General features: G+C 44.1%; 1 protein-coding gene across 3 annotated transcripts in view; it reads right to left on the bottom strand.

Moving 5' to 3' along the window:
- LOC138753290 (zinc finger matrin-type protein 3-like) overlaps positions 1–16438 on the bottom strand; it is a 495498-nt gene that overhangs the window by 290828 nt on the left and 188232 nt on the right. For all 3 annotated transcript variants that reach the window (XR_011351080.1, XR_011351077.1, XM_069916120.1), the window contains one exon: positions 14196–14450. Coding sequence is in view for 1 of the 3 variants with exons in the window: in XM_069916120.1 (XP_069772221.1) it covers positions 14196–14450 (255 nt within the window). In the remaining 2 variants the exon portion in view is untranslated. The remainder of the gene's footprint in view (positions 1–14195; positions 14451–16438) is intronic.

Below are 16438 nucleotides of genomic sequence, written 5' to 3' on the forward strand. Positions count from 1 at the left end.
AAGACTTCAGGCCTAGGGCACTCTTGATCCCACTTCTGACACCATGTTCGCTATTGCGTGCTTAATAATGAATCAAGTTGGTGGGTGAAGTAAACCCAAAAAAAAGACTTTACTGAGCACAACCAAACATGATAAACAGGGTAGGGAGAGAGCCCACAGCCTGTGGGCTGCTCCCTGCTAGTATTCGATTCAACTAATGCGTGCTCACGCATGTGCAGTGCACTGTTGCAAATATAATGGCTGCAATGCAATTGTAACAGGTGCAGAGCTGCAGCTGTCCAAATTGATGGCAGCAGCTGAACAGAGTGTGCGCTGAGTGATCTGGATCTTTGATGAATGCTGCTGCTCTCTGACGGCAGGATTCCATGCAGATATTCTCAATAATGGGGAGGACTTGTGACATCCTGGGATGTGTCCACTACACTGTATTACACTCCAAGCCACATACCATCTCACCTATGAAATACAGGTACACAATCCTTTATCCAGACATCTAAAATCCGGCAAGTGGGGAGAGAGACAGCAGCGCAAGTCAGGCGGGCGAGGGGGAGAGACAGCAGCGGGAGTCAGGAGGGCAAGGGGGAGAGACTTGCAGCGCGAATCGGGCAGGCGAGGGGGGGAGAGACCAGCAATGCGAGTCGGGCAGGTGAGGGGGGTAGACCGACAGCACGAGTTCGGCAGGTGTGAGGGGTAGATCGGCAGTGCGAGTCAGGCGGAAGAGGGGGAATGGCAGCGCAAGTCAGGGGGTGAGGGGGAGAGACAGGCAGCGCAAGTCGGGCGGGTGAGGAAGAGAGACTGGCAATGTGAGTCGGGTGGGCGAGGGGGGAGAGATTGTCAGCACGAGTCAGGCGGGCAAGGGGGAATGGCAGCGTGAGTCGGGCAGGCGAGGGGGAGCAGCAGCGTGAGTTGGGTGGGCGAGGGGGAAGCGGCAGCACGAGTCGGGCATGCGAGGGGTGGGGGGAAGACAGCAGTGCGACTGGAAGGGGTTGGGGCGGATATGGCAAGACAATTCAGGTGGGCTTAAATCTGGCCTTCCGAAATCCAGAAAAATCTGAAATTCGGAACACAGTATCCCGCGAGGGTTCCAGATAAAGGATTGTGTACCTGTATATCATTTCTTTCAATATCGCTGGGTCAAAATCCTGGAACTCTTCCCTGAACAGCATTGATGTGTACCCACATCTCAAGACTAGCTGCTCAAAGTGACGGTGAACCATTATGTTCTTAAGGGCAATTAGGAATGAGCAATTAAATGCTAGTTCAGCCTGAAAAGTTCACATCCTTTGAATGAATAACAGAAAGGGTTAAGCCAAGTGAATCCGACCTTTGCTTATGGGTAAATCGTGCCCGCATGTATTCCAGGTCTTGAATGAAGTAACATGCAGCATGTTCTGGGTAATGCATGAGAAACATGAACTCCAAGATGCTCTTTTGGCTTATACAAATATCTTGTTAGACTTCACCCATGAATTCATGTTTAGCGTAGCAGTTAGCATGACGCTATTACAGCAACAGCGAGCCAGGTTCAAATCCAGTGCTGTCTATAAGGAGTTTGTACGTTCTCCCCATGACCTTTGTGGGAACATAAGCAAAAGAATGTGAGAATTGTGAAATTCATGGCAGGAGGACTTGCCCAGGATGTCAGGCTGTGTGTCTTTCACTCCCAGAGGGAAAAAGAAAAGAAAATTCCAGTAAACTGCAGATGGCTAATTGATACTGGTTGAGATATCTCAAGTTGAAGAAATCAATATCGAGACCAAAAGTCTACTATGTGCACAGACAGAAGATGAGGTACTGTTCTTCACATTTGAATTGGGCAGGTTACCCCCATCTGGTCTGAATAATGTTTGTATATTGCATTAATTCACAAATATTGTACGGCATCCCTGATGCTTTTTTTCAACTGCACCATTTTTTCATCATCTTGGATTCTGTAACTCAGTGAAGAAGCAGAAGTACTCCACAAGCCTTTGTAACCACTTTGTCTGCCTGCCCCTGTCTTCAGGGATCTATGGTCATGCATTCTCAATAACCTATTATGCATTTCCCTCCCTTGTTTGTTCTCCCAAAACCAAGGTAACTACCATTTTCCCCTATTACACCCATCTGACTCAATGACAGGTCTCGCACTTTCACCCACATGGTCAATTTTTGATCAACTGGAATTTTCTTGGTTATTTCACTTCAATACATGCCTAGATTTTTGATGCATGCCACAGAAAGTTAAGAACCCAGTGCTAACTCCTTTAGTAGCAGGTTCCCCATTACAGATACCTATCCACATACCTCTATTTTCTGCCATTGAGCCAATTTTGGATCTAATTTGCTACTTCTTGGATTCCAAGAGCATTTGCTTTATTAACTAACCTTCCATGCAGAATGCAATAGATATTCATCAGGTAACGTGCACATCCTGGGCAGATATTACTTAATGGTAAAGAAGTTTTATACCACAAAACCGCACAGTTCCATTGGAATCTTTTTTTCTAGCCATTACAAATCAATTACTAGGCAGCAGCAAGACCAGACTAATAAATTTTAACTGCTGCAACACCTTTAATAACTCAATGTGATTATCATGGTCAGTTAAGTTGATAACGACCAAAATATTTTTTAAAAAGGTGATAGTATCCTGAACTCACCCTATTAATTCAGTGAACTCTAACAGATTGTTCTTTCCCTCACTGCAATAATTGAGCTGAGCTACTCAATAAAAAGTCCATTTGAACTGCCACCTTGTAGCAAACAAGCTCTCCCAACTTGTTCAAACAAGGTCACAAGGCATTTAATTAGGGAACTTCTTTTAACGATCAGTAAATCCATTTCAAAATAACACAAGTGAAACAGCAGAAGTCTGTAGAAGCTGTGATTGCAGTAAAAACACCCCGAAAAGCTGGAGAATCTCAGCCTATCTTTCAGAGTCCATAAAAAGCAAGGATATATTGCTGACATTTTGGGCCACAGCCCTTCTTCCAGGAATAAGGAGAATGGCTTACCTTGTCAGTAATTATAATTGAACATTAACCCTTTTTTCAATATGGATAAGGTCCCGCATAAACGACTGGCTTCCAAAATCAAGGCTCATGGGATTGGGGGAAAAGTATTGATGTGGATTGAGAACTGGCTGGCAGGTAGAAGACAGAGAGTTGGGATAAATGGCTCGTTTTCTGAGTGGCAGGCGGTGACCAGTGGGGTACCACAGGGATCTGTACTGGGACCCCAGCTGTTCACAATTTACATTAATGATCTGGATGAGGGGATTGGATGTAATATCTCCAAATTTGCAGATGACACTAAGCTAGGAGGGGTTGTGTGCACGGAAGAGGGGGTCAGGAAGCTCCAGTGTGATTTGGATAAATTGAGGGACTGGGCAGATACATGGCAAATGCACTACAATGTGGATAAATGTGAGGTTATCCACTTTGGTAATACAAACCGGAGGGCAGATTACTATTTGAATGGCAATAGGTTAAGAGATGGGGAAGTGCTGAGAGACCTAGGGGTACTTGTACATCAGTCTCTGAAGGCGAGCATGCAGGTATAGCAGGAGGTTAAAAAGGCAAATGGTATGTTGGCCTTCATATCAAGAAGGTTTGAGTATAGGAACAAGGATACCTTACTGAAGCTGTACAGGGCCTTGGTGAGACCCCACCTGGAGTATTGTGTGCAGTTTTGGTCACCTTATCTAAGGAAGGATGTCCTTGCAATGGAGGGAGTGCAGAGGCGATTCACCAGGCTGATACCTGGAACGGCAGGAACGACTTATGAGGAAAGATTGCGCAAATTGGGATTGTACTCGCTGGAGTTTAGAAGATTGAGAGGGGATCTCATAGAGACATATAAAATTCTGGCAGGACTGGACAGAACGGATGCAGATGGGATGTTTCCAATGATGGGAAAATCCAGAACCCGGGGCCATGGTTTGAGGATAATAGGCAAACCATTTAGGACCGAGATGAGGAGGAATTTCTTTACCCAGAGGGTGGTGAAGCTGTGGAATTCATTGCCACAGAGGGCAGTAGAGGCAGGTTCATTAAATATATTTAAAAGGGAATTAGATATATTTCTTCAGTATAAGGGTATTAAAGGTTATGGAGAGAAGGCGGGGACAGGGTACTGAACTTTAAGATCAGCCATGATCTCGTTGAATGGCGGAGCAGGCTCGAAGGGTCGAATGACCTACTCCTACTCCTATCTTCTATGTTTCTATGGATCACTTAACCTTCCACCAAAGAAGAAGCATCCTTGATTTATTCAGGCGTTTGAGACAAGACTGAAAGATTCCTAGATATGCAACCACTTCTGTAAAACATTGGGAAGCACAGCAAAAAATAGATGGCCCTACAAAGTTTTACCATGATTGAGGGAATAACATTGAGCAGGCACTCGTAAATTGAATAAATATTGCAAGAGAACATTCCCAAGGAGAACTACAAGCACAGGAGAATTTGAAACTGGTCTTAAGATGCAACAACAGCTCAGAGAAAGTGCCAGCACATGCAAATTGATATTGGTACAAAACTGTGAAGCTAATTTCCTCCCTACTGTGCCCTGGATAAATACAAGGTTCCCCTTTCCCACAAAGATCCAGAGCATGAATTTAAAATAAAGAATTTATAAAAGACCAGAGGAATTGGAGGAAGGCAAATTTTGTGGAAATGAGGAAGGATCTAGGAAGAGTGAATTGGAATATGTTGTTTTCTGGCAACGGTGTGTTAAGTGGATATCCTTCAAAGGTGAAATTTTGAGAGTGCAGAGTTTGCATGTTCCTGTTAGGATTAAAGGCAAAGTTAACAGGCACAGGAAACCCTGGTTTTCAAGGGATATTGGCGATCTGATTAAAAAGAGGGAGGTGTACAGCAAATATAAGAAACAAGGAGCTCATAAGGTAGTTCAAGAGTACAGAAAATGTAAGAAAATACTCAAGAAGGAATTCAGAAAGGCAAAGAGACATGAGGTTGCTCTGGCAGATAATGTGAAAGTAAACCAAAGGATTTCTACAAGTATATTAAGAATAAAAGGATAGAGAGGGACAAAGTTGGTCCCCGAGAGGATCAGAATGGTCAACTATGCATGGAGCCTCAAGTAATGGGAGAGATGTTAAACAGTTTTTTTTGGATCAATATTTACTCAGGAAACTGGCAGAGTGCATAAGGAAGAAAGGGAAACAAACAGAAGTGTCATGGAACATATAGAGCAGGGGTGTCAAACTCAAATTCATGGAGCGCTAAAATTAAAAACTTGGACTAAGTCGAGGGCCGAACTAAATATTTATTGAAATTTTTCAACAACATCTGCATGTTTTCTCTTCTTTCAACATATGTAATGTTAAACTTTAGGATATAACTTTAGGAGGATAATGTTACAGGTCAGGAGTAGGTAGCTCAAGTTCACCCTTTGCTTGACCTGAGGGAAACATATTTGGTCCCTGTGGAGATGTAGTCAGCATTCACAGGCTGTGTCCATTTTGGCCTGCATCAGGACTCAGCATTTCCTGCTCACTCCTCAGGCTCTAGGCCTCTATTCACCCTCAACCCACCATCCCTCTACCTGACCAGTCCTTTACCCAACCTCTACTCACCCCTCATTCCACTCGCTCTGCCTCTACCCACCCCATCCTATACACGCCCTTCTACTGCCTCTCCCCTCAACCTGTTCCTCCCTCTACCCGTCTCTCACCCTCTAATCACCCCTCCCCTACTCGCCCTGACCCTCCCCTTTTACCTCTTCCCTATCCACCCCTCCTTCTACTCATCCCTCCCTCTAACTGCCCCTCGCACCACCATAAATTCCCCTGCCCATTACTCCTCAACCACACCCTCTGCCCACCCCTGCTTACCCACCCACTCAGGCCCAGCGCGCTGCCGATCAGCCTTTGCAGACAGCCACCATCTCTCTCTTCACGTGCAGGGCCGAACCAGCCGTCCCTGGGGTCCACGCGGGTGCAAGCGCTGAAGGCCGTGGCGACCGGGAGAAGTGCGCTCACTCTGTGGAAGGGCCGTCCGGTGCCAGTCGCGCGGGGCTCGCACTGCCCGGGGGGCGTGAGCAGCCTGCCATGCCCGTCGCGCCGACAGGAAATCACAGGTGCTCGCCAATCCGCCGCACCGCTCGACAGGTGGGAGAAGTGACTGGTTGTGCGGGGAGCCTCCAACTGGCTTGCTGGCTGATGACATCGACAGACTTCTCGTGTTACAATTTCTCGTGTTACAATGGGGAAGGATGTGCAATGAAGGGGGAGGATGGTGGGGGTGACATTACCAAAAAACAGCATCTGCTCTCGCTGCAGGGCGGGCCAACTCTAATACATTTTTGAAATGATCTTGCGGGCCAAATATAATTATATCCCGCGGGCCAAATTTGGCCCGCGGGCCCAAGTTTGACATGTGTGATATAGAGATTAAGGAGGAGGAGATGTTTGCTGACTTAAAGATTGATAAATACCCTGGGATGGATACGATATTCCCCTGGACCTTGAGGGAGATTAGTGTAGAAATTTCAAGGGCCCTGGCAGATATATTCAAAATGTTCTTAGCCATGGGTAAGGTGCCAGAGGATTGGAGGGTAGCTCATGTTGTCCTGTTGTTTAAAAAAAGGCTCGAAAAATAAACCAGGTAATTATAAGCTGGTGATCCTGATGTCAGTAGTAAGTAAATTGGAAGGAGTTCTGAGAGACAGGATATTAGGTATTTGGACAGCCATGGGCTGATTAAGGACAGTCAGCATGGCTTATGTGCAGTAAGTCATGTTTAACAAACTTTATAGAGTTTTTCAAAGTGGTTATGAAGAAGATAGATGGCGCGAAGCAAGGCTGTGTTCTCGCACCAACCCTCTTTTCAATCTTCTTCAGCATGATGCTGAAACAAGCCATGAAAGACCTCAACAATGAAGACGCTGTTTACATCCGGTACCGCACGGATGACAGTCTCTTCAATCTGAGGCGCCTGCAAGCTCACACCAAGACACAAGAGAAACTTGTCCGTGAACTACTCTTTGCAGACGATGCCGCTTTAGTTGCCCATTCAGAGCCAGCTCTTCAGCGCTTGACGTCCTGTTTTGCGGAAACTGCCAAAATGTTTGGCCTGGAAGTCAGCCTGAAGAAAACGGAGGTCCTCCATCAGCCAGCTCCCCACCATGACTACCAGCCCCCCCACATCTCCATCGGGCACACAAAACTCAAAACGGTCAACCAGTTTACCTATCTCGGCTGCACCATTTCATCAGATGCAAGGATCGTCAACGAGATAGACAACAGACTCGCCAAGGCAAATAGCGCCTTTGGAAGACTACACAAAAGAGTCTGGAAAAACAACCAACTGAAAAACCTCACAAAGATAAGCGTATACAGAGCCGTTGTCATACCCACACTCCTGTTCGGCTCCGAATCATGGGTCCTCTACCAGCATCACCTACGGCTCCTAGAATGCTTCCACCAGCGTTGTCTCCGCTCCATCCTCAACATTCATTGGAGTGACTTCATCTCCAACATCGAAGTACTCGAGATGGCAGAGGCCGACAGCATCGAGTCCACGCTGCTGAAGATCCAGCTGCGCTGGGTGGGTCACGTCTCCAGAATGGAGGACCATCGCCTTCCCAAGATCGTGTTATATGGCGAGCTCTCCACTGTCCACCGTGACAGAGGTGCACCAAAGAAGAGGTACAAGGACTGCCTAAAGAAATCTCTTGGTGCCTGCCACATTGACCACCGCCAGTGGGCTGATATCGCCTCAAACCGTGCATCTTGGTGCCTCACAGTTCGGCAGGCAGCAACCTCCTTTGAAGAAGACCGCAGAGCCCACCTCACTGACAAAAGGCAAAGGAGGAAAAACCCAACACCCAACCCCAACCAACCAATTTTCCCCTGCAACCGCTGCAATCGTGTCTGCCTGTCCCGCATCGGACTTGTCAGCCACAATCGAGCCTACAGCTGACGTGGACTTTTACCCCCTCCATAAATCTTCGTTCGCGAAGCCAAGCCAAAAGAAGATGAAGGAAAGGCTGTGAAATGTTGTTTACAAGGACTTTAGTAAAGCCTTTGACAAGTTTAGAAAGTTAAAACACTAGGTATCCATGGAGAGGTTGTAAACTGGATTGAAAATTGGTGGTGTGAGAGAAGACAGAGGGTGGTAGTGGGTGGTTGCTTCTCAGACTGAAGGCCTGTGACTAGAGGTGTGTGAGAGATGAGTAAAACTAATATGAAAATATGAGAGATGAAGAAAGCTAGTATGGCTATATGTGTAATGAATAAAGCCAGTATGAATAGGATAAGGGTAGATAATAGAATGTAGGAAGTAAAGTTAGTCTGAATAAGATAAGGGTCTTCTACCTTAGGGAGAGTCTGCAAGTTCCGCATATGTAATTAGTAAGCCTTAGACAGAATTAGCAAGTTCTGCATATAAGAGTTAGTAAGCCCAGAGGGTTGGGAAGGTGTGAATAAGGACAAAGGCAGGTGAATAAGGACAATCAGCGACAAGATCTCCATCCTCAACCGATGGTCAGAACACTTCCAATCTCTTTTCAGTGCCAACCGCTCAGTCCAAGATTCCGCCCTGCTCCAGCTCCCTCAACAGCCCCTAAGGCTAGAGCTGGATGAGGTTCCCACCCTGGATGAGACATATAAGGCAATCGAACAACTGAAAAGTGGCAAAGCAGCAGGTATGGATGGAATCCCCCCAGAAGTCTGGAAGGCTGGCGGCAAAACTCTGCATGCCAAACTGCATGAGTTTTTCAAGCTTTGTTGGGACCAAGGTAAACTGCCTCAGGATCTTCGTGATGCCACCATCATCACCCTGTACAAAAACAAAGGTGAGAAATCAGACTGCTCAAACTACAGGGGAATCACGTTGCTCTCCATTGCAGGCAAAATCTTCGCTAGGATTCTACTAAATAGAATAATACCAAGTGTCGCCGAGAATATTCTCCCAGAATCACAGTGCGGCTTTCGCGCAAACAGAGGAACTACTGACATGGTCTTTGCCCTCAGACAGCTCCAAGAAAAGTGCAGAGAACAAAACAAAGGACTCTACATCACCTTTGTTGACCTCACCAAAGCCTTCGACACCGTGAGCAGGAAAGGGCTTTGGCAAATACTAGAGCGCATCGGATGTCCCCCAAAGTTCCTCAACATGATTATCCAACTGCACGAAAACCAACAAGGTCGGGTCAGATACAGCAATGAGCTCTCTGAACCCTTCTCCATTAACAGTGGTGTGAAGCAAGGCTGTGTTCTCACACCAACCCTCTTTTCAATCTTCTTCAGCATGATGCTGAACCAAGCCATGAAAGACCCCAACAATGAAGACGCTGTTTACATCCGGTACCGCATGGATGGCAGTCTCTTCAATCTGAGGCGCCTGCAAGCTCACACCAAGACACAAGAGAAACTTGTCCGTGAACTACTCTTTGCAGACGATGCCGCTTTAGTTGCCCATTCAGAGCCAGCTCTTCAGCGCTTGACGTCCTGCTTTGCGGAAACTGCCAAAATGTTTGGCCTGGAAGTCAGCCTGAAGAAAACTGAGGTCCTCCATCAGCCAGCTCCCCACCATGATTACCAGCCCCCCCACATCTCCATCGGGCACACAAAACTCAAAACGGTCAATCAGTTTACCTATCTCGGCTGCACCATTTCATCAGATGCAAGGATCGACAATGAGATAGACAACAGACTCGCCAAGGCAAATAGCGCCTTTGGAAGACTACACAAAAGAGTCTGGAAAAACAACCAACTGAAAAACCTCACAAAGATAAGCGTATACAGAGCCGTTGTCATACCCACACTCCTGTTCGGCTCCGAATCATGGGTCCTCTACCGGCACCACCTACGGCTCCTAGAACGCTTCCACCAGCGTTGTCTCTGCTCCATCCTCAACATCCATTGGAGCGCTTACATCCCTAACGTCGAAGTACTCGAGATGGCAGAGGTCGACAGCATCGAGTCCACGCTGCTGAAGATCCAGCTGCGCTGGATGGGTCACATCTCCAGAATGGAGGACCATCGCCTTCCCAAGATCGTGTTATATGGCGAGCTCTCCACTGGCCACCGTGACAGAGGTGCACCAAAGAAAAGGTACAAGGACTGCCTAAAGAAATCTCTTGGTGCCTGCCACATTGACCACCGCCAGTGGGCTGATAACGCCTCAAACCGTGCATCTTGGCGCCTCACAGTTTGGCGAGCAGCAACCTCCTTTGAAGAAGACCGCAGAGCCCACCTCACTGACAAAAGGCAAAGGAGGAAAACCCAACACCCAACCCCAACCAACCAATTTTCCCCTGCAACCGCTGCAATCGTGTCTGCCTGTCCCGCATCGGACTTGTCAGCCACAAACGAGCCTGCAGCTGACGTGGACTTTTTACCCCCTCCATAAATCTTCGTCCGCGAAGCCAAGCCAAAGAAGAAGATGACCCCCTGGTCCTCCAAGTTCACAGAAACAGCACGTAGGCAGACAGGATTGCCTAATGCCAAACTTATCCAGGAGGCAGAAGAATGTTAGGGGGGGAGGGTTCCTCTACCCTGAAATGAACTGTATAAAAGTTGGGTGAGCCCCAGTATGTGTGTGTATTCCCAGGGTAAGGGGAAGCACCCAACTTTGCATTGTTGTATAATAAATGTTCTTTGTTTTCAATTTTTGTCTCGAGCAAATTCTGTGAAGGTACTTCTGTTTCTCACAGGTGTGACTCAGGGATCTGTGTTGGGACCATCGTTATTTGTTGTCTATGTCAATGATCTGGATGATAATGTGGTGAATTGAATCAGCAAGTTTGCTGATAACACAAAGATAGGATGTGTTGTGGTCAGCGAGGTAGATTTTCAAAGCTTGCAGAGGGATCTGGACCATCTGGGAATATAGGCCAAAAAATGGCAGATGGAGTTTAATGCAGACAAGTGTGAGGTGTTCCATTTTGTAAGGGCAAACACAATAAATGGTAGGGCATTGAGGAGTGCGGAGGAATAAAGACATGTGGGAATGCAGATACATTGTTCCTGGAAAATGGCATCGCAGGTGGACAGCGTTGTAAAGAAAGCATTTGGCATCTTCACCTGAATAAATAAAAATATTTGGATGCTATGTTGAAGTTGGTTAAGACATTGGTAAGGCCAAATATGGAATATTGTGTGGACTTCTGGTTGCCTAACTACAGGAAGGATAGCTATAAGATTGAAAGAGTGCGGTGAAGATTTACTAGGATGTTGCCAGGTCTTCAGGAGTTTTGAGTTATAGGGAAAGATTAAACAGGTTAGTACTTTATTCTTTGGAGCAAAGTAGAATGAGGGGAGTTTTGATAGAGTTTTACAATATTATGAGAGGTATAGACAGAGTAGATGCAAGTAGGTTTTTCCCACTTAGATTGGGGGAGATAAATATGAGAGGCCATAATTTTAAGCTGAAAGGGAAAAGGTTTTGGGGTAACATTAGGGGAAAGTTCTTCACTTAGAGTGTGGAATGATATGCCATCTGATGTGGTCAATGTGGGCTCGATCTTCAAAAGTTTTAAGAATAAACTGGATAGATACATGTCTGGAGAGTTATGGAATGGGAGCAGGCCAATGGCACTAGCAGAATAATGGTCAGCACAGACTAAAAGGGTCAAATGCCCCGTTTTCTGTGTTGAAGCATTCTATGGTTTTATGGTAGATTTTCAACCAGAGGGCAGTAGAAATGTGAAGTTCACTGTCTGAGAGATAGAAACCCAACTCGGAGAAGAAGTCCTCCACAGAGGTATATTTGCAGGGCAACTGCTCTGGAAGGTGAGATTAGACTGAGTAGCTCGGTTTCAAGCACCATGGCAAGATTGGATGAGAATGTCCTTGTCCCCTGAATATTTTATAATTCCAGATGTCCACCAGAAAATGCTCCAGTCACAACACACCAGCTCTTTCAGAGGCTAGTTTTTTTTGTGCTTAAAACTCAAATATTGGCCCCTGTTGAGACAAAGAGCCAATGAACAAAGCAATTAACGATAGATCATCAGCAGACAAGCTGCACAATGAAAGATTAACTATTCTCCTCATGCCAGTTGGACAACAATCAAATTGGCCCCTTAATGATTCTCTCTCGCATGTTTCAGGAGCCAAAAACAAATTCTGTCAATAAATAAAGATCACTCCATGAATCTGTACAACTTTACCACCATTTTCTCACTTTGGAACACCATTCCTTTGCCCTTTCGATTCTTTTTCCTACCACATGACTCACTTTTAAGTCAGCTTTTGGTCTTTCACAGCTCTAGACTATTCTTAAAATAGTCAAATTGATCAGGTCAAGAATGAACACTTTCATGTCCCCATTTTGAAATTCCATCCAACACAACTTTACCCCCATCTATATCCTTTTACAGCTTCCTGCTCTCATCTTCACAACCTATTGTGCTACTTATCCATCCTGCAAACTTATATGTACAACTGATTTGTTTTCCTTCTAAACAAAAAATGTGGTGGCATCAATAAAAAAGGCAGAATGACTCTCTATAATCTGAGAATTTCACCATATTGTTAGAATATCGTTGCACAATTAAATGACAATAAACCTGATTAAACCAGGAATTTAAATGTAAAAGTGACATAGAAACAACTTTTCAAAATTTTGCACTATCTTTTCTATTTTGAAAGAGTGCCAAACATTAATCAATGGACCAAGGCTGCAGTGGTCCATAATTGGTACGGTCTAACAAGTCATAATTTTGATTTCCAGATCAACCATAGCAAAAACCTTGCATTCTAAAACATAGTCAACATCCTTTCATAAAGACCTTGTAGAACCAAAAGAGGTTGATGCAACCTCTGCAAATACCACAATAGTTCCAGTTGGGAATTGTTATGTTCAGCCACAAATCCATGTATAAATATCTCCTTATAAAGGCAATTTAAATAAATCACCGAATTGTGATAAATTAGCCTATCGCAAATATAATGTGATACTGAATTTTCAAATGCCTTGTTCCTTTAAAATGGTTGTTTTGCATGCAAAATAATTATATTAATTTTTTTGTATTGTCTATTCACGATTCATAATAAAATAACCAAAGTTGGATGTTCATTGTGCATCTCATGGCTTTTATTTAAAATACAACAGGTAAAAAAGAAAGGAGAACTTGACCAGCATTAATCCACAGGGAAATGCACAACTTGATCAGCACAGCCCACCATAAATAACCAGGTGCTTTCAAAAAGAATTGATCTACTCTGTGACAATCTGAAACACAATATGCACCAATGTTGTTATCCTCCAAAGGTCAATAAAGCTTTGAAAATGTGTGGAAGTCACAAAATAAAAGAGAAATTTGCAGTCAAAATGCACTTTTCCCAGTCTACTTTTCATTGGAAAAGTAAGCACTGATTTTGCTCTTTGCAGAACACCTTCCTTATCCCCAAGCATGACCCTGAGCTTCCAGCTGCCTGTCACTTGAAAGCTCCTGCCCATTGCTATTCCAAATTCTCTCTTTGATCCTTCACATTGTTTTAATAAAACTCAATGCAAGCCTAAGTATCGTACCTCAATCTCTCACCAAACATGTTACCATTATTTTAGATGAGCAGCTTTTCTAACTTGTGATACAATTAACAAGTTCAAATGAAATGTGGCAAACTGTAACAGTAATGCAATTTTATTTCTCCATTGATGCTGCCTGACTTGAAGGGTATTTCTGCAAATTACATTTCAGATGACCCTTTACAATTCCAGTATTCTGTTACTCATCTGTTGTCATTCACCTTTTATATAGGCTTTCTTAAGACGTATCAGTTTTGATAGATAAGCCTCCACCATGTTCAACTGGCATCATCATGGCATGCATAATGGTAAAGGATTCTGTAGCTTTGGAGAAAGCAAGAGAAATTCGGAGCAATTTCCCACTTTCGCATTAATCATTCTATATTTTCTGTAAATTCATGAGACAATGACTGAAAAAAAAAATGGAGACCCCCAACCCCCAAATCTGGGTTGGTAAAGGTGAATAAAGATAAATTACTGCCTCTCCTTTGTGGTGCATGCTCACCAGGTTAGTCTCAAGCGTGTTCCCTCCCAACTCTCCCATGATTCAACCCAGAATTCGAGTCTCCAAGCATCATCAGATAGTTCAGACTTTAGATCCATTTTCATTAAATGGAAGTAAAATAACACTTCAGATGGAAACAGGTATGAACTTGCTTAATATAAAGAATTCCAATAGCTCACATCAACAATCATGGTTAACATAATTACCAGAGTTATGAGGGAGGTGGCCATCGTTGAGTTGTTTTAGTCGTTTCTGATGAGATTTCCCATTGTAGTGAATCTGTGTCTGGGCAGCTGAGTTCAGTTGGATGTTACACACCTTGCACAATGTGTAGGTGGCCGAATACTTATCCTGATTTCCATTAGGGATGGGCAATCCCTCTTCCTCTGTGACGTGCAGTGAGGACAAACTGGAGACTTCATCTTCACATGGCTCATCAGATCTGTATGGTCTCTTTGGACCTAAAAGAAAATGCATTCTAACTTCAGAAATTAAGTTCTGTAAACTGCCAGCCCTACATCACTTTATTTACACCCTGGTATCCCCAATGTGATTTTAGAGCTGGAGCATAGCCTCATAAATTAAAGGATACACAGGTGATAACAAGCAATTGTACATGGGAGCTAATAAATGCTTTTACATTGTACGCATTATACTGATAGACCAGTTTTATGAAATAGAGAGATTTTACTCATCTTTCATGGGCATTACTGGTAAGGTTTACATGCGTTGTTATTCAAAATCTGATACCACAGAAAATAAGGAGGAAATTCAGAGCCTAAATGCTCACTATATTAACAAAAGCATGGAATATTTGAAAACTTTCCCACAATCACTGGAAGACTCTTTTTGAATAATCCTTCCACGAGAGGGCACCAAACTCTCAAAATCATTCCCATTGAAGAACTGTGGACCGAGCTGGAGGGACATGTATGGGGGATGGGCAAACAATGAGAACCTTGAGGGACTCACCAGGATAGGCAGCATCCATGGGTAGAAATGATCAGTCAAGGTTTCGCTTCAAGTCTTCTATCTGGTGTCCATTTGTAAGGGGTGAAATTAGGCCTCCTCATGCTCAGAAAAATGGTTGCATAGCAAGGTCAATCTACATCAATTTTTGGGTGCTATGTCTAACATCCAAAGTGTCCAAAGTAAATTCAACACATAACAACTCAGGAGGTGTGATTATTGACTGAAGCTTGTGTAAGGATCACTGCATTTTCTGAGAGACTCACCACATGTTGCACAAAAACCCTCCAAAATTCAGGCATGACTGGATTTTGTTGGTCACCAATAAAAAAAATCATGTACTTGTGCACTAACCTATCCCAAAATGGATAATGCTTTTGCTGGCTGTGCAGCTTTACTGTAGGCTCCCAATTGCCCACATTCATTCTTATTCTCCAACCCCAACCACCAGAGAAGCAGCCTCTCCCCACTCGCCTGACTTGCATGCCGATACCACGCTCCTCACTACAGCTGGTCCAGGCTCACATCCTTGCAACCAGAAACTGTGTTTAGATTGCCTGACTGCACCCTCTATTTGCCAAAATTGCTTTGATGAAACTTGAGGCACAATTTTGGAGAGCTTTGGGTGTTTGGAGCAGATTGCAAAAATGGCAGTCACTTTCTTCATTACAAGCTCAAAATAAATGTCTTAATCTTTTAAAGTTTGGCTGCATCAAAATGACATACAGCAAATGTATTTTTAATGACTAGTATTGAAAGAGAAATAAACTGAAATGTATTTTTTTCTATCAGAAAGTTTGGAGCCCTTATTTGGATTATATGGGTTTAAAATTTTGAATACTACTGCCTTGGTGTGGTGAAATGTCTCAATCCATGATATTTATCTATGTCATTATAGTTCACATCTCCTTTTATCTTTCCTTTTTTCCTTAAAAGGGGTAGTTAGGGGGGAGTTTGGGGGTGGTTTTAGGTAAGGGGGAGGGTTTTTTCCTTAGTAAAATGGGGGGGGGAGATTAGAGATGTTTTTGTTATATGCCATATATATTTTATAATTTGTATTAAGTTTACTAATTTTACATATCATGGTTTAAATTTTAAATAAAGTATTCAAACTGGAATTACTTTTGTTTAATAGTTCATCATGATATAGGAAACTACTTAGCTTGTTGAATCCAAGCTGACCCTCAAGGCTCTCATCAATCCCACTTCTCCACTGTGATCTATTCTCTCCTCCAAGAAATTAGTCACCTCCATTCCCCCCCCCCACCCCATCCACCCATCTCTGATCCTCCCACCAGCCAGCAACACAAGGGGTTCATTGGCATTAGCCAATTAACTAAACGATCAGTTGTCTTTGGGATGTGGGAAACCAAAAATCTTGTGGGGAAACCCAAATGGTCACTGGAGAATATGCAAATTTTACACAGCCAAATTGAATAGATAACAATGTTAAGCAACTTCATTTTGTGAAAGCAAGGCA

The sequence above is a fragment of the Narcine bancroftii genome, chromosome 1 (genome assembly GCF_036971445.1).
Source record: "Narcine bancroftii isolate sNarBan1 chromosome 1, sNarBan1.hap1, whole genome shotgun sequence".
NCBI classification, from domain to species: domain Eukaryota; kingdom Metazoa; phylum Chordata; class Chondrichthyes; order Torpediniformes; family Narcinidae; genus Narcine; species Narcine bancroftii.